The 18,891-nt window shown below is 48.4% G+C and overlaps 1 protein-coding gene across 6 annotated transcripts in view; it reads right to left on the bottom strand.

Annotated features, from left to right (window-relative positions):
- The window catches only part of stim1a (stromal interaction molecule 1a), a 46,908-nt gene extending 28,696 nt beyond the window's left edge, over positions 1 to 18,212 (bottom strand). For 2 of the 6 annotated variants that reach the window (XM_035385763.1, XM_035385766.1), the window contains exons 1-4: positions 18,056 to 18,206; positions 17,487 to 17,635; positions 16,535 to 16,666; positions 1,081 to 1,211 (exon numbers count right to left, since the gene is read on the bottom strand). In XM_035385763.1, the coding sequence (XP_035241654.1) occupies positions 1,081 to 1,211; positions 16,535 to 16,655 (252 nt within the window). In that variant the 5' untranslated portion in view covers positions 16,656 to 16,666; positions 17,487 to 17,635; positions 18,056 to 18,206. Of the gene's footprint in view, positions 1 to 1,080; positions 1,212 to 16,534; positions 16,667 to 17,486 lie in introns of all 6 variants that reach the window. The other 4 variants (XM_035385767.1, XM_035385768.1, XM_035385765.1 and 1 more) reach the window with 3 other exon arrangements.
- Positions 18,213 to 18,891: the final 679 nt, after the last annotated feature.

Genomic DNA, 18,891 nt, shown 5'->3' with positions numbered 1-18,891 from the left:
TCTCCTCTTACACCGCACCACGCAGCCCCCTTTTTAAAACACACTTCAGCTGGTAAACACGGCCAAAGGACCGGCTTGACCCCGCGCCAGTAAATAAACATCGCCGGACTGAAAATGCCGTTGGCTGCAGTTATGCGTGTCCACTGCAGGCCAGGAAATGAAGTCCTTATTTTTTAATATAAAAAAAAAAGCTGGAGAAGCTTTTAAGGGCTTTTAATGGTATGTTGGTAAGGCAGGTGAGGAATGCTGAGCATGGGGAAACGGCCTCTGAGGCAGCCAACAGGCCCCGCCCCTTACTACAGAGACCCCGCCCCTGCCTTAATACTGCCCGTGTAAAACAGAAAACCCCGCTCCTGCTTTACTATTGGCCGTGTAAAACACAGAGACCCCGCCCCTGCCTCACTACAGAGACCCCGCCCCTGCTTTACTATTGGCTGTGTAAAACACAGAGACCCCGCCCCTGCCTTACTACTGCCCGTGTAAAACACAGAGACCCCGCCCCTGCCAGGCTCTGCTCAGAAAGCCCATTCTTCTGGCAGCTCGTGAGAGCTCAGTCACTGGATTCAGACAAACAGCTGCTTTTGCCCATTACTGGCCCACAAGGATGTGCAAGTCCATTTTCCCAGAAGCAGCCAAGGTCATATTACCCAGCATGCAGTGCTTAAGCTGCCAGATGTGACAGACAGTGATAAGCATATTCTCTCTGGGGGGGGGAGTGGGTAGATCTACCCATTCTGACATTAGCAACACCCTCCATAACAACAGCAGGATGCAAAAACACAGAAGGAGAAAAAAACTAAAACAAACTCAAAGCAGCGCACACATACGCAGACACACAGACCAGTCATTTACCAACAACTGCAAACACACAAACAGTACCTTTGGGCCTTTGCTCCAATTCAACACACAGAATACTGGCAAACGGAATTCACACTGATGCAACGGGTTACAAAAGCTTTGCCGATTCCCAAACGCTTGAGTGGGCCGCGTTTGGACAGCAGCCACACCCCCCTGCCCACCCGCGTCCCGCCCGTGTCCCGCCCAGGCTTTCGGACGCGCCCGTCCCGCGCGGGGACTCACCCCGTCCGTCTCCACCACGTCCACGTTGCCGTTGGCGTCGTCGTCCATCTGCTTGTGGATGCTGCGGATGGCCTCGAAGCTCAGGATGGAGTTCTCATCCAGGCACAGGGGCTCGTCGAACCGGCACAGGTCTGTGGGGGGGGGGGGGGGGCGGAGGGGGGGGACCGTGAGAACGAGCGGACATTCTGCACACACCTGTATATACATACACACACGCACATACTCACACACACACACACACACACTCGATCTGGGTCTCCGCACATTAATACATGGGTGCATACACATTAGGGTTACGGGATACAAGTACAAAAAAAGTCCTGAGGAACCAAAGTTTTATAATTGTATTATACCAGCATTTTGTAAAATTCAGCACTTAACGAATAAGCTCCTGACATTGCTTCAATATATTACATTGACGTAATTTCCGTCAAACGTAGAATAAATACTGTGCTTAAAGTAAGAACAGACGTGTAATGGTACACATCCATACTGAGCCACCCACGGCCACCAGCATACAATTTTGAAAACGGACCCTGTACAATCTCACGGTGAGGAAGGAGACACGAAACACGCCCGGCCTTCTATAAGCATTCCAGCGATCGCGGAGCGATCCGAAGCGGCCATCAATCTGCAGGAGACTAAATCCGCTGAAGACCGACGCCAAAACCCCGCTGCGCGCCGGTTGTTGACTTTACTGGAGCTTTTAGGCTTCGTGTGCGTGCCTGTCCCGTCAAAGAGGGGCCCCGCGCGTCGCCCGGCGCTAACCTCCCGGACCCCGGGGGCGAGCGCTCGGAGACGGCGTCTCCCGCGGTGACGCGGACCACCTGCTCGGCTCCGCGCACTTCCTGGAGCGCGGAGCAGACGCTGCTGGTCGTCAGGGCGACAGCTCCTTCCTGAAGGGCCATTACAGCCACAGCACACCGGCGACAACTGGGCCGGGGGTTAGCGGGGCGGGAGATTAAGGACTGTTCCCCTGTCAGCGCAACCCCCCACCCCCCCCCCACCCCCCGACCGTCCCATTGTGGCCAGAGGGCCCGCTTGTTCCCAGCAGGGACCACGGAGGTGTTTAAATATAGCCCAGGCTTTGACTAAAAGCAGCCGGACCCTATTTATAGGCTGAAACTCTGTACAGCTGTTTGGTTGCTGCAGAGAGGGGGGGGGAGTGGGGGGGTAGGGTAGGGAGGGGGGCGGAGCTCCGTACACAGGGCTCCGGCAGGAGGGGGGAACCTGATCGGTACTCCGAGCCCGCAGCGGGGCGGGCGTGGCACTGATGTCACGCGGAAGGCCGGACTGCGCTCAGGGGCTGGAGAGTCCCGCTGCACACAGCCTGCGGAGAGGCCTGCAAAGGAAGGGCTGAGAGCGACCAGCGTTCACTCAGCGTTACGGCTTCTGTGTGTGTGTGTGTGTGAGATTCCCCCCTGTGTGTGTGTGTTCGTGTGCCGCACGTGCTCTCTGTCACACACACACACACGCACACACACATAAACAAACAGAAACATGAATACATACTGGCATACAAGAAGAAAAACAAACATACACCAGGGTTGGACACAGAGACACACACACACACCGCTGAGATGTGAAAGCACAGTTGTGAGTCTTTACATCTGATTAGGCAGTGTCACTGAAGAAGGGATGTGCGTGCGGGACCACGCTGTCCTCAGAGTAACCGATAGTACCAGGCTGTGCTTCAGACCCCACGGGGTGCCAGGAGGCATTAGGAGCCTTAAGGCCAGTCAATAAACGCAGTCGGCCCCGCATTCAGACACAAAATAATCAGAGCGCAACGCCGCGCGATCAAAGAGCCCAGCCGCAGGCCGCCGAGCCCGCCACGACACCCGGGCGAGCCCGAGCGGACCCGACCAGCTCCGGGTTTATATTTAGGGTGCGAGAGAGAGAGAGAGAGAGAGAGAGCAGCGGGCCGGGGGAAGAGAGCTGATTAACCTCTGCTGGCAAACGCTGGAGGGCACACAGAGCCAGGACCGGCTCGCCGTATCCGGTTTCCGCGCGCGCGTCGCGTGTAGGTTAGACCCGGCTCGGCCCAAAACCCCGGAGGGAGGCCACGCCGCCGGCGACGCCGCCGCCAAAAAACTCCGCCGCCCCAGCCGCCGGTACGGCAAACCGCTACGCCCCCGCGCCGCCGCGGTCGCGCCCCGCTACCCCGAATTACAGATCGAGCCACAGAGGTCGGCGCGCGAGGGGGGGGGGGAAGACCCCCTTTCCCCTGCTTGGCATTCGTCGCAGCGCGCGAAATGAAACGCGCCGGGCCGCGTCCTTCATAAGCCACAGGCCTAACGGATCACTTCAGGAAAACGACCTCACTCAGGTGTACCCTGGAACGCACGTCACTATTCCAAAAGACAAAAATACTCTGAAGGAGTTTTTGCGAAGGGTGTTGCAATGGCTGGACGGAACAGAGAGTAGAAGTCTTGCGCTGTGGGGGACTGAGTCTTTCGGGGGGGGGGGGGGTTGGGTGTTGTGAGAGTCAAACAGCTGCTCAGGGACACGGTAGAGGTGAAGAGTTTGGCACGGACTTCAGCAAACTCCTACGATTAGGAGGGCTTACACATTAACCATTTATACAGCAGGGTGTTTGCAGATGGATTCCAGGCTAGCAGGGGCTTACCTGCGGGGGGGGGTTCACACAGCAACCGCCTGGTTACGAGCACAATTTCCTATTGGCCACGCCAAGGCATGGAATGGAAAAGTAATTGAAGAAGCCACATTTTCCTTCCAAGTCGTCAGACCCCCCCACCTACCCCCCCCAACCCCACACCATACCCCACACCCTACCCCAGTTCAGAAAACAGGTGCAATGTCATGAAACCTCTCCGCATGTTTTGGTGTCGTGGCAACCCAGCACGGCAACGGGTCAGGGATAGGACGGGACGGGACGGGACGGGACGGGGGGGGGGGGGGGGGGGGGGACACAAGCCCTGCACCCGCCAACCCAAAAACGCAGCCGGCCTGCACCACAGAGTTTGATTTACTCACTTGTTTACGTGACCGCTGTTTAACCAGGTAGGCCGACCGAGAGGTCGATTCTCATCAGCTGAGATGCCCAGGGGGACCAGAGAGAGAGAGAGAGGGAACGTAAGGGGCCGTGTGTGGTCAACCGGGGGGGGGTCTCCATTTCCTTTCTGAAACTCGCACGGATGATGTCACTCCCGGGAGCCAGGAGCGCACATCCCTTCCCAAACAAACGACTTCTCCGTGCCGCCCCCGTCGGGTAGTTTAGCCATGACGGTCTGGAGTCACAGACCGGCAGGACTGCAAGTTTGGCGTCGTGACGAAAGCCGGCTCAAGAGCGATGGTTTTGTGGTCCAGCCATTTGCCATATCACGGTACTTCAAAGGGAAGTGAAGATTCAGATGGTTTTGCCCAACACAGGCCTGTAGAAAGTCTTGAAACAGACACCCATCTCTGACACACACACACACACACACACAAACAAACAACCTCTGGCTAAAGCTAATATTTGTTAATAAGGCCACTGCAGCAACACTGCACACATACTGACCGTCCAGACAGTATTACCCATGCTGCAGTAGGGGAGAGACACAGATCACCACTGCAGTCATGCCCTGTCCAAACTGGGCTAGAGGCCCCCAACAAACATGGATGGAACTGAGAAGGGGCAGCGGGGTGAAAAATGGAAAGAGGAGTACTGAGCACTTCCTATCATAACACAGCCACAGTGGCTGTGCCTCAACACACATCCTGCATGTTCCTGAACGCAAAGATAAACGGATCATGTTTAACAACATGTTCCAGCAACCACACAATACTAGAAAGACAGCCCGCAAGAGCCCGCAAGACAGGTTTGCTTATTAAGAATCAGAATTGAAAAAGTACAGTTATTATCATAAGCAAATGCCTTCGGTATCAAAGCAAGCGCTGACAGAAGAACTGAGCAGTGGTTGAAAATTTGCATTCGCGTGAGCCCTTAGCCAGAGGACAAGACCAAACCTGTGAACACGGAACCCATGAGACACACCAAAAAAAAAAACTGCCCAATGAAAACCCGGTTCATCTGCAGCCATTGGTTACAATAATAGAACATGGCTGTTGCATTCTCACAAATACCACAGAAAAGTCTCTTTGTAGTTACATTCTCTGAAAATTTACAGCAATAACTCCTAATCAGCTAATCCTTTAGAATGCACAATATAGCCTATTTGCTTAAACTTGCAACTTAATTTAAATGTGATTGGAAATAGCCTAATTTCGGAACTGCGAAAAAAGCTATCCAGGCCCAGGAGTGGACCACATTGGCACAAACAAATTAGGTTTTCATTTTTTCTTTTTTATATGCGTGGTTTGTATATGAGAAGAATTTTAAAAACCACTGTCGTTGGGAGACGAGCGTGTAGCCCTGAACCGTATCAGTTAGTGAAAAGCACAATGCCAAACCCAACCATGCACCAGGGCCTCAGGCCCAAAAACCTGGCACCACCACTTCGTGTGACACAGCGCCACGGACATGTACAGAACTGCAGGAATTACACTTCAGCAGTCGGGCTGCTTAATCACCAGCTGGCACGCGTTATTAAAATAAAAACCCCGCTATCGCTGGATTCCACAGGTCGTTTCCCCACAGGAAGGCTCTCGCTTCAGCAGCTAGCCTGTTCCCTTCCTCTTACGCAACGTGACAAGTGACGGGTCTATTCCTCAAGATTAACCGACTCGCCGTCGCCGATAAAACACAACGGATGTTCGCAGCGACGGGGAGGGCCCCTTTCAGCCGTTAATGTCATTCGCCCAAGCTACCGGCAAATAATTATCATAGCATGGCACGCATCTGTGCCCAAGGCTTGTGTTTTGGTGCAGGCAGGAAGCTACATGCCCGGGTTCTGAACCTCTCCCTCCTTCTCCAGAGCGACGGGCAAGTCTCTGAAGAAGATCAGACTGTGTACAAGATGGAGGTGGGTATCCTCCGAGCGTGAAAAACACGAGGGGGACCTCACGGACGTTCAATAAGATCTTTTTTTTTTTTTTTTTTTTTTTTTTTTTAAAGACGGCAGCCAGTGCTTCTAGGACCACAGGGATTTTAAGAGCACGTTCAAAACATCTAAAATTCCTTAACTCAGGTCATTAGCTTCAGCACTTTTAACCTCAAGAGAGCAAGAGAGGAGTATGAAAAGGCTGATGAACCTGCTGAGTGAAGAACATCTCGCCCAGGCTATTTCTGAGGAAGTTAGAAGCGTGGGTACCGACGGTCTGACTCGGGGAGACACCTCAGCCCTCAACACATCATGTCCATTCCAGCGTTCAGCAGCGACACCCTTATCCAGACCGACTGGCACAGGCCACGTTTTGCACGCTACCCATCAACAGGGCTGGATAGAGCTCCCGGGCCTCGCTTCTACGTCGCCATGCCGACGCCACGGAGACAGGCTTCGTCATCCGCTTCCTGGCCCGAGAGTCCGATTCCCTTCATCCGTGACCTACCAGCTGGGAGGGAGAGCAGAGAGCGCCCCTCCCGAACCATCTCTCCACCACCAGTCCACCCACTCGTCTCCGCTCCTTCTGCTTTCTCAATTCATCATCTGTGCGCATATTCCACAGAATAGCACACTGGAGATCACGCTGAAACCCACTTCTGAAACATAAAGTAAATGAGCCGGCACTTCTACATTCCGGGGAAGAACTTCCATTGTGTCAACATCTTTGTACATGACAATGTACACCAAGTTGTGAATACCCTATTCACACTGTAGAAAGGGTAGAGGCTCCACTAAAAAAATGAGTTTGAGAACCATTTAATTAAAAAACCATACAGGGCCAATGTTCTTTCCGCTTTGCGGGACAGACTAAATAACAATGGCAATAAAACACCATTACAAGTTGGCGCGTGAATACAAATGTTACACTTACTTATTTGTGTTTGCCAAGGCCAAAGCAGACCAGAGCCGCAGAGTGCCCGTATGTTTACACTGCGGCAGGGATTCTTAACGCCCCCATGTGAGTGGAGGGGTAAACATTGCGTTGCTTAATAACAGACCATTAAGAGACCGTTTAAATGATGAGAGGGGACACACACACACACACACACACACATGCTTGCCAGCTAGTCAGAGAGCAACACAGAGAGAGCAAGGGACCAGGCCAATCAGGAAATCAAACAGGAAACAATCCACCATGGGCCAAATGCTTCCATAACACAACTGCATACTACTAATGATCATTCTGATGGAAACATCCAAGCATCTTCTAGAATTTCCATTCTCCAATGGACATTGCTTACGTAAACGATCACCTTTGTTAATGCAGAGAGATAGTTGAGTACAAGTGAAATGTAAGCTTAGTGTAAGACGGCCATCAAAAGCTGCATTTGACACTGAGAGACTCAGCGGTGCAAGGCAGGCATGGTCACAAAACAGTTCCATGATACATTAAGGCACAAAGAGTTCAACCATATCAACCAGGTCAAACATGAACCAGAACCATTACAATTCAATGGTGGCCCCCACAGCCCTCAACTGCGCACAATCACAACTCCACCTGAAATAAGCAGCTACTCCATCTTCCTGAAAAACCAGCAGAGTTCAAGGAGGCTGTGAATCTGATCTAGCTTGTGAATGATTCTCCACCAGCATCCGGCACTAAGCCATCAAGGATCCCAAACATTCGCCTCAAAAATCACAAGGCAATGCTGCATACAGCCACAGCAATACCTCAAAAGAAAGCACGGTAAGTACGGGTACATATAATAACCTGCTGAGAAACATCAGCTGGCAACATTGACCCAAACCAGGGCAATACCACAAGCGGTTTAATAACTGAGGTTCTACCAAGATATAGGAATCAGTAGCATAGCCTACATTTACATCAAAGTGCGGTTGTGACCACCTCCGACCAAATCAGTGTCAGTAAATTAACGGAGAGCTCACTTTGAAGGTAAGGTGAGCTAGACTACTGGTGGCGACGCACTAGCGTGTCAAAAAGAGTGTCCTTTTCATTATACGGTTGGGAGGAGTGGTAGGAGCACCCATCATAAAATGGCAGATGTATGTACAGACCAATGAAACCAAGATGTTATCTAACAAAACGTGTCACATAATATAGACTGCAAGGAAATGGTTTAATTTGCTTTCTTTAAAACCTTAAGGCTTTTTCTCAGTGTATTTGTGAAATTGTTCCTGGCTAGTAAATTTGTCTTAATTTTTTTTCAAAGAATTCAGGTGTGAAGGTTGTCATAAATGAAGACACAGTGAAATTGTTGTAAACTCTTCTTGTCTCACCACAGCCAAAGCGGCCACAGTCTACCAGGTAGAGTCCTGTTAGGCTCTATAAATTGAACCCTAATTAGCCTACATAAGAACAGCGTACCAGACGCTGTTTCCCAAACCTCCCCTTCCTCCTCACTTGTATTTAATTCCTGCGATTCTTCTTAGTGGAGAAGCGTGTAAATAGGCCTGCGTTTGCTTCGAGACTGACTGCAGCCAGAGTACAAGCATCAATGTACAAGCATGCTGGGTATTCTGGTCAAGCCTGTTCGGATATCTGACAAACCTTCCTTCCCAAATGCATATTCAATACATTTAGGACAACTGAACCTTGTCATTCAACCAAATCCCTGGCATTTCAATGCTCTATTCACACAGTACAGTACAAGGAGCAAACTCTTTTACTCTGTAGCACACCACTTCCACACCCCAGCCAGTGCAGTTAAAAAGATACAAATTAATAACAGCAGAGAATTACAACAGCTATGAATTACCTTAGCCAAAATAACAATTAGGCCTACTTTCATACAAATCAAACCAATTTTATTAGTATAGAGCTTTTTACAGAGAACAGCCACAAAAACTCCTTTAGAGTTAACAGAAGAGAGACAGGTAATACTGTAATATCAATATTTAATACGATAAAATACAAATATTTCAATAGCAGCATTTTTTATTTTCTTCACCTTTTGGTGTGATCTTTTGATACAAGCTTTTGATATGATGCGTCAGTCTATAAACTGTTGCATAAACAGACCGGGTTCTCTGGTACTTTTTGAATTACAGCCCATTTCATGTGAAGTGGTGGGTGTATCCGGCAATGCAAACAAACAGGGATTAAACAGATTGGGAGTTCAGTGTGTGAAACAAATGAAAAGGGAGAGTAAAAAGGTGCTCTTTGAACCTGAGGAAAAGCAACTAAAGCAATTCAAGGGGAAATCCAGAAGTCACTGACAAGAATCTTGAAAAAGTAAGAAAAATATGAATGACACAGCCTACCACAAAGCTCTTAAATTCACACGCATCGTGCTTTAATGCAAACTGCATAATGTCCAAATACGTAAAAGGTTAAAAATATGATTATAACCTCCGCTCAAAGCTCTGCTGAATCTGTACACTGTCTCTGTGATACACACTGGATGTACACTGTCTCTGTGATGCACACTGGATGTACACTGGGGCTGTGATACACACTGGATGTACACTGTCTCTGTGATGCACACTGGATGTACACTGGGGCTGTGATACACACCGGATGTACACTGGGGCTGTGATACACACTGGATTTACACTGGGGCTGTGATACACACTGGATGTACACTGGCTCTGTGATACACACTGGATGTACACTGGCTCTGTGATACACACTGGATGTACACTGGCTCTGTGATACACACTGGATGTACACTGGCTCTGTGATACACACTGGCTCTGTGATACACACTGGATGTACATTGGCTCTGTGATACACACTGGATTTACACTGGCTCTGTGATACACACTGGATGTACATTGGCTCTGTGATACACACTGGATGTACACTGTCTCTGTGATACACACTGGATGTACACTGGCTCTGTGATACACACTGGATGTACACTGTCTCTGTGATACACACTGGATGTACACTGGGGCTGTGATACACACTGGATTTACACTGGGGCTGTGATACACACTGGATGTACACTGGCTCTGTGATACACACTGGATGTACACTGGCTCTGTGATACACACTGGATGTACATTGGCTCTGTGATACACACTGGATGTAGGCCTACATTGGCTCTGTGATACACACTGGATGTACATTGGCTCTGTGATACACACTGGATGCACACTGGCTCTGTGACACACACTGGATGTACATTGGCTCTGTGATACACACTGGATGTACACTGGCTCTGTGATACACACTGGCTCTGTGACACACACTGGATGTACATTGGCTCTGTGATACACACTGGATGTACACTGGCTCTGTGATACACACTGGATGTACACTGTCTCTGTGATACACACTGGATGTACACTGTCTCTGTGATACACACTGGATGTACACTGTCTCTGTGATACACACTGGATTTACACTGGCTCTGTGATACACACTGGATGTACATTGGCTCTGTGATACACACTGGATGTACACTGTCTCTGTGATACACACTGGATGTACATTGGCTCTGTGATACACACTGGATGTACACTTTCTCTGTGATACACACTGGATGTACACTGTCTCTGTGATACACACTGGATTTACACTGGCCCTGTGATACACGGATGCTGCTAACACACCTCAGGGAGAAACACTGCAGCAGAGCAGGTGCCAGCTGGTCGGATCCTGAGGAATTCCAGAGAGTCGTTTAACTGTGCAAAACTCCTAAGTAGGGCATTTCTGAAAAGCTTGTTGAATCCGCTCATCCGTAGCCATTGAGCTGTGTGTGCATGTGCGTGTGCGTGTGTGTGTGCCTGCATGTGAAGAGAGAGAGAAAGAGAGAAGAGAGAGAGAAAGAGGGGGGGTGGGATGGGGATTCCTTTAGTATTCTCAGCTAGGCGGCAGAGAAAAGGAAGGCCGCTCAAACAGGATTACCTCCAGTGCAGAATGAATCAGCATCTCTTTCAGCCAGTGATTCAATTCAGCACAATTCCTGCGGTATTTCTGGGTGGCTGAAGCTGATATAATATATATATATATTTTTTATATTCAGGAATGCATTTCTCGAGCAGGCCGCACGGGCGCATGACTACGCACCTTTAAATTCTGGGGGAGGTGCGGGACATCTACGCGGACGTGCAACGGTCCCACGTGCCGCACGTTCCGCACAACCCCATCGCAGACCCGTCTTCACGTGTGCACCGCAGAAGAACTAAACAGCCCTCAGTGGCATTAGGCGGAAGGGTGTGTTACGCCACCAGCACTCTCTCTTCCTCCTTCCAGACTTAAGCCCCCGCCACTAAATGCGCCCGCAGAAGCCCGGAGAAGGATTAGAGCGATCATCCCTCACCGAGCATGGGGCTCATCCGCACCTTTATCTCAGCTAATGATGTAAAGACTGGGGGACTTCCTTAAAAGGCTTTCTGCCGACAGCCCCCACCCGACACCCCCCCCCCCCCCCAATAAGAAAAGTGGCTGGACAGGAAGCAGGAAGGCCACAGAGCCAGCCTAAGGGAAGGCCGCGAGCCAAAACGCTACAAATGCTACCTGAGAAATGCGCTATAACCAGCATCTTCAGCTGCCCTTTTTCAAGTGCCCCGTCACAGTGGGGGGACAGGGCTGGAAACCATCCGCACCCCTCCAGGGCAATTCTTCCCTGAGCTAAAATGTAAACTGGATATGACGCAAGCGGGCCCTTTTGGGGTCCAAGAGACTTTTTTGAATGGTCCTGATAAATATTAGGACAAGTTGCTGGAATCGGAATGCGTTGCTACCAACAGAGAGCTGGCCGTGTTTTCATTAAAACTAGAGAGCTGATAGACACACTGACAGAGTGAGAAGCACAGAGACAAGGAGAGAGAGAGAGAGAGACTGTAAAGCAAAGAGAAATATTGTAAAGAACTACTACAAGATTCTCAGCATACAGACATGCCATCACCTAATCTTCAGACAGACACCATAACATGCAATTACAGGCACACTGATGCCTGCTGAGGACAGCAACACAAGCACGGATCATGGCCTAAGGGGCAAAACACGTTCGTTTGGTCTGCGAGCAAATTAAAATCCATTTTAGAATGCGCTTCGGAGACCGTCCTAGTTCTCCTTGTGGTGAGTATAGCATTTCTCATGAAATGAATGTTCGCGTAGCAGCGTACAAGTTCACTAATGAGGCAAGGCAACAAAATAATGTTTGATTGCTCTGAATCATTTTCTGAGAGGAGACGTGCATATGCCGTTGGTTTACACGTGCAGTAAAACCGTATTGGCTGGAACATTACTGGGGCTGTAAATACACTGAGGAAACAGTGAAATGGCAGGAACCATCATGGGCATCACTGAAGCTACAAAGTACACCCGAATAACATCGGACTGTGGTGTAGGAAAACAAACACTACGTACAAAGGGTACAGGACAAGCCATTTGTCGTGAAAGATCAAGTGAACACAAGTTATTGACATATTCTTTTCATTTCTTAGTCCAATCACTTAGTTTGGATGTGCTGAATTTGTATGAGTGTGAAACGAATCTATTTAAGCTTGCGTATTACCAGTCCACCTTGGTGTCATAGAACACACAAAATTGCATGCGTGCATACACTCACACACACACACACACAAACATGCATGCGCGCAGACACACGCACACACACACGCACACGCAGTCCCACTGCACAGCAGCAAACTCCGGAGAGAAGCATTCCTAATCAAAAGGTAAATCTCCCCTCCAGCTGACAGACTGCCATCGCAGGTACTACCACTTATGTCACCTCAGCAGGCTTTGAGAATGACAGCAGGCCTAAGTGTGTGCAGGGACCGGCCACTGACAAACCTGCTCACAGACAGCCTGGGATAATCATCAACGTTTGCTGTAGCGTTCAGTACAAAGTAGCCTAAACTATTATAAGATTTCTCTCAGGTCCAAGAAACCACTGTCCTGAATGCCTCTGTTTGCGCAATGCATTTTATAGCAAGATTGGGCATACAAAATTAATATTGTAACAATAAAGTTAATAAAGTGATACTATGCAACAATTTAAATTAAGGCTCAGGGTCCCAGTCAGAGCTTTCACATTTTCTGCTTAATCGTTTGTCAAAACCGTTTTGCTGGAGATCTACGAGATTGATATGGGCAATGTTTTATGTTTCATCAATCTGAAAACCAGCATTTCTGGGCAAGATTACCATCAAAAAGTATGTGGCAGCCTGTTCTAATTAGTGGTTTCAGCTACTTCCGCCACACCAGTTGCTAACAGGTAGCCTATATAAAATCAAGCATACAGCCATGCAATCTCTATTGATAAACATTGGCAGTAGAATTGGTCATACTGAAGAGCTCAGTGGCTTTCAACGTGACACTGTCATAGGATGCCACCTTTCCAAAAGTCAGTTCATCAAATTTCCACCCTGCTAGAGCTGCCCCAGTCAACTGTAAGGGCTGTAATCGTGAAGTGGAAACATATAGCCTAGGAGCAACAACAGCTCAGCTGCGAAGCGGCAGGCCACACAAGCTCACAGAACGGGACCGTCGAGTGATAAAGCGTGTAGCGCACAAAAATCACCTGTCCTCGGTTGCAACACTCACTAGAGTTCTAAACTACCTCTGGAAACAACGTCAGTACAAGAACAGGAGAGTGGAGGCTGTTACTGCAGCAAAGTGAACCTCACTAACAAGTGAATATGGGTGTTCAGATGTACACTACATTTCCAACAGTATGTGGAAATCTGACAATCTGGAGACCAGTTAGGCCTCAAGTCAATGGCTCACGTATGACAAAGGCCATGCAACTTCTGCTTCAAGTAGTCCTGAAAAGTTGAATCTGTGAAATATCTTTGTAGCCTGCCGCTACCCATGGCAGCAACGTGTACCAACTAGCTGGAATCACCTGTCTATAGAGCAAACTGGCATATGCATTATTTATGAGTGCATAACTGCTTTCATATGCAAATTCAGACTACCTTCAAACAAACAACTTAACCCCTCTCACCCTCCATCTCCACCCCCCCGCACCCGTCCCTCTCTGCTCCTCCACCTTATCTCAGCAGCAGACGGAAGCATTGGAGGCTGGGCAGCACAACGAGGCAGTGAACGCCAGGCAGGGACTAGAGAGGAAGGAAAAGGCCCACAGTGTCTGCTTGGAATAGGGATGGAAAGACCAGATAATGGGACGGAGGAACGGACGGAAAGACAGACTGAAAGGGCGATGATGGGCCTGAATGGCAGGGGCCTCTCTCTCTCTCTCTCTCTCTCTCTCTCTCCCTCTCTCCCTCTCCACCAGTGGCTCTTCCGTACTTCCCCCGCGCCACGCCACGCGTCCTCTCTGGACTCATTTGTTATGCAAACTTAGCGATACTCTAGATTAGACATTTACATGTGCCCATTAAAAGGGCACGCGTTGCATAAGCTCCATTGTGTGCATGCGTCCGAGTGCAAGCAGCGTGCACCTGACCACTGATCCATTCGGCTAGCTCGGCTAGCTCGAGATACAGCCCAGTCATCATTACCTGTGCCACTACCTCTTCCCCTCCCCTCACTCTACCAGGTCTGTCAGGCCAGAGTCTGCACAGCCCTCTCAGCCTTCCGTGCGGCAGTCACATGATGCAGTCATGTGACTGTAAGCCGTGCTGCCGGTCATCTTCCCAGTGCACCGAGCACACAGCCGTACCGCAGACCGCTTCCACACATCCCGGAGCTGTACCTGGCAGTGTTGGTAAATGGACTGCATTTATATAGCGCTTTTATCCAAAGCGCTTTACAATTGATGCCTCTCATTCGCCAGAGCAGTTAGGGGTTAGGTGTCTTGCTCAAGGACACTTCGACACGCCCAGGGCGGGGTTTGAACCGGCAACCCTCTGACTGCCAGACAATCGGTCTTACCTCCTGAGCCATGTCGCCCCAGTTCAACTGCAAACGATGCTTCGCTACAAGAGCCAGCGTGACCAGCGGTGCGGTCTGGGCTCAGAGTCAGCGGAAGACTTTCTGCATTTCGTACGCATAAGCACCAATATGGAGCCTGGAGCTTTCAGAGTCATTCCGCTTGAAGCCTGGTACTCTGGGCACTTGAGGACCACTGAAGCACAGAGTGAGGCCTTTACAGCAAAGCCAAGCAATACTTTCAGGAGATGCTTTTCAGAGATACACTTATCAAGCTACAAAGAAAACTCCCACATGTGAGACACTCGGTACAGGGCAAATCAAACCTGTTGCAAATTCAGTTTAATTACTGAACAGTTAATGAGGTTGAGTTAATGAATCGAAATTCAACTTCTAAACTGATAAATGGCCATAATTTCCTATGCGGATTTTCCAAAACACTTAACTCGATTTCAATTCATTTCCTGAACTGGGTAAACTTAAACGTGCTGCTGATAATGCGCTGATAACGGCCTTTAAGATTTTCACTTCACTGATGCAATCAAGCAAAGCATTCAAACCAGCAAGCTGGCACTTAACGCCTGTGCCCCGCACTGGAGAGTAGCGCAAGGGAAGCTCATGCCGGCCTCTTGACCCTGCAGTGCACAGCTCACAGCACGCCTTCAACTCAGCACACGCGCAGCGGTTTCAAACGCCTCCGGACTTCACACCGCTTTTAACGGCCTCGGAAAAACACCGTCGTCTTCAAAGCAAAGCAAAAGCCACAGTACTTGTCTTCATCATGAGCACATAAGCTCTGATAATATTTCCATAATGATTTTCAAATCAATACACAGTTCCTGCTTTCAAATACTTCTGTAAAACCTGCAAGGTATCATGACACGCACATATATGCAATTGTTTTGAAATAAGGCTAAAGAATGTACCGTTTCTGCTCACTGCATTTCAAACGGATTTTGCAATTCACTCGTTCAGTACTGCTGCGCGTGTGGAGCAGAATTTCAGATGCTCAATTTGCAGTATATTACCACTACGCATTTGTTTTTAGCTCAGTCATAGCTGGTGATCAGCAGCGGCCTGACGATGATGGATAGATACTGTTCTCAAGACGCACATTTCCAAGGAACTTCCTTGTCACCATGGAAACAAGCCAAAGTCTAGTTAAACAAGTCCCAGTATAGAAGAGAGTTTTATACTGACGGCCTTAAAGCTAATGTGCAATGTATGCAAATGTTCATTTCTAAGCTCTGGGTTCTGGGATGGCAGGTGCGCCGTCAGCCAGTACTATGGAGCATGCGCTGTGCCAATACAGCAACGGCAGTTTGACATGTTTCACAATGAACAAGACCTCTGGCCAACAGATAAGATCCTAAAGATGGATTTTAACTACAAATCGAATGTCACCGCTAATGGTTTCATTGTTAAATGCATGTGGTGGTAACTTCAGCACTGTCATCATCTCACGGATGACAGTGTTCAAACCTTCGGAGAATGTATAACCAGACTATTCTTGGCATGGCTGGATTTAGAGCAGTCTTACAGGCTATAAATACAATTTTGGCACACGAGCGCAATGGCACAAAAGTTTCCAATGTTTGCTAGTGAAAGAATGCAATGTAGCTAGGCTCATTACAATCAATGTTAAATTGCGAATTGCGCTTTTTTTTTTATCGGTTAGAGAAAGTTTACTTACCCGATAGCTCGTTGTCGGCCTGCTGCGGATCTGCCTGGGGTTGGCCCGGCTTCTCCCCTCGGCTCTCCCCGAAGAAGCATAAGCATACAATCCACAGGGTCACCAGTTTGGTAAAATCCATTATGGACGTTCCTTTAGTAGGACCAAAAATAAACAAGGTATATGACTACCGGCTTAGTCTTTCTTACCACAGTAGTTAGCTACACCTACTGGAACTAGTCCAGATCCGTATTTGGGTCTGGCTTGTATAAATGGGGCTTGCAATAAATTAGAGACATTTCATAACATCTATTTTGGATGCCGTTTCGCTCTTTATACCAGTTTTGATAGACAATACAGGTGGTTTGTACTAAACATTCAATAACGTTCATAGCCAGCAAGGCTTTGTACAGTACTTGGTATGGTAGTTATGAGAATCAATGACAGTAATAGTGCAACAGTTTTCTACACATGACTATCAACCCAGCAATATCCTGTCAATACAACTGTTGGGGCTGACATTTAAGCAATGTCTTGCTATCATAAATTTGCAAGCTACTCGCTGTGCAAGTTTGCATTAACTTGGAATGACTTCGAATAACAGACAACTAACGTTACTTCAGTTAGCCAACCTCAGATTGCTAAGAGACAGACTCTTAAATTACCCACCCTAATCAGGCCTACGTTAAACCTTAGACTAACGTTAGTTGTGTGCAACATTGTTGGCAATCTAGCCATCATACCTCGCTCGCCAACATTAGCGAGCCAGCCATCTAAGTTAGGTCCGTTCACTAGAGCTGGCCATCTGTCCAACACACAGCTAGCAAACGTTAGCTATGGTATTGGTAGTCTAGTTAGCCAGTCAGTAATACAACACTGTAGCTAGCTACATAACAAATAACGTCAGCTACAAATATAGCTAGATAAATACATAACATCAAAACAAAAAATAAGCGAAATAAACCGCATTTACCTTTTAGCTCTGTCGCATGAGGTGCTCGTCTAGCTAACGTTAGCTAGATGGTTGTCACGCTTTCACGGATCGATATACTTTGCTGGAAATAATCAGAGACGCGTCTTCCTTTCGACCCTGCTCCCAAGAGAACCCCGTCCGTACTCCATCTGAAACCAAACAGCTGCCTGTTAGCGAAGTGATCCGATGTGGCAATTCCTTGAGTAGACAGTCAGTCAGCTAGCTCGACGTATAGTCCAGTTTTTCAATCAATCTTTTTTCGTCTTCATGTGCGAGACGCCACTGTGGCAGACACGCAGATTCTGTAGGGAAACAGGCCGGTTACCCGTTACCGGGTTTTTAGGCTAGCGAGGTAGCAAGCTAGCTTTAGCAAGCGGCTAGCCAGAGAAAACGACTGAATCGAATAGCGGCTGGCTAGAGGCTAGTTCAGATGACTGATACTGACGTTAGCTAACTAGCTAGTCTCGCTAGCTATCAAATCCCCAGCCCTTCGGAACTGTCAGCTCCAAGAGAAATAATCAGTGAATCCACCATTAAAAGTCCCCACGACTGCTATACGGATGGCTCACCCCTTTACACGCCAACCACTCTCGGTTTACCAGATATAGGTAACATTAGCTCGCTGGCTCACGTTAACCTCCGCAGCCAACAACCCACCGCTGCGACGTCTGTGCACCAGGCAACTGCAGAGCGCATGTGTTTTACTCCGCCTTCTTGTAGCGCCGTCTACAGAAGAGGAGGTAAGATGGGTCAAAGATGGTGCATGTATACAAGATAAGTCATTCCTAATTCATTAAGCCTGGTGGGTAATACAGTATCTGATGAAAAACACGTTTTCAAAAAACAACCTACAGAAATGCCAGGTTACTCACTTATAGCCTACAAAGGACTGCCTATAAGTCATTAATTAAAATCTAGGCCTGCCATTAAAGGTACTGATATCAAAATTGTGCCAAGTTACATGACACAATATTGGCTATCTTAGCTCACACAAATTAAACAAAGCTGTATTCCAAAGCAAGGCTAGACAATGTTTTCTAAATTGTTTCAAGTAACAATTTAGGAAGCACTTGTATACCTACATTTTGTGTGTGCATCCAATGTTTTTATTGGCTGATGTACGTAAATGTCCAATGGGGAGACATATTATTTGTGGGCCTGGTGATGATGTAATCAGCAGGAAGAGGAAGAAGAAGAAGGAATGAATGCAAAATGCCATTCTGGGGCTTTTTTGTGTGGACATGTGAAGTTGTTTGTGAATTCTGTCTGTTGAAATGGGTCAGAAGGTACAGAAATTAATATTTTCAAGGGCTGAGAGTCTGTGGTGGTTGTGGTTATTTCTGCAGGGAACCTTGAAAAGTGCCAAACTCTTGGTGCTGTATATGTGTGGGATGGGATGGGATGG

Source organism: Anguilla anguilla, chromosome 12, assembly GCF_013347855.1.
Source record: "Anguilla anguilla isolate fAngAng1 chromosome 12, fAngAng1.pri, whole genome shotgun sequence".
Classification (NCBI taxonomy): domain Eukaryota; kingdom Metazoa; phylum Chordata; class Actinopteri; order Anguilliformes; family Anguillidae; genus Anguilla; species Anguilla anguilla.
This window is presented reverse-complemented; position numbering and strand designations above follow the sequence as displayed.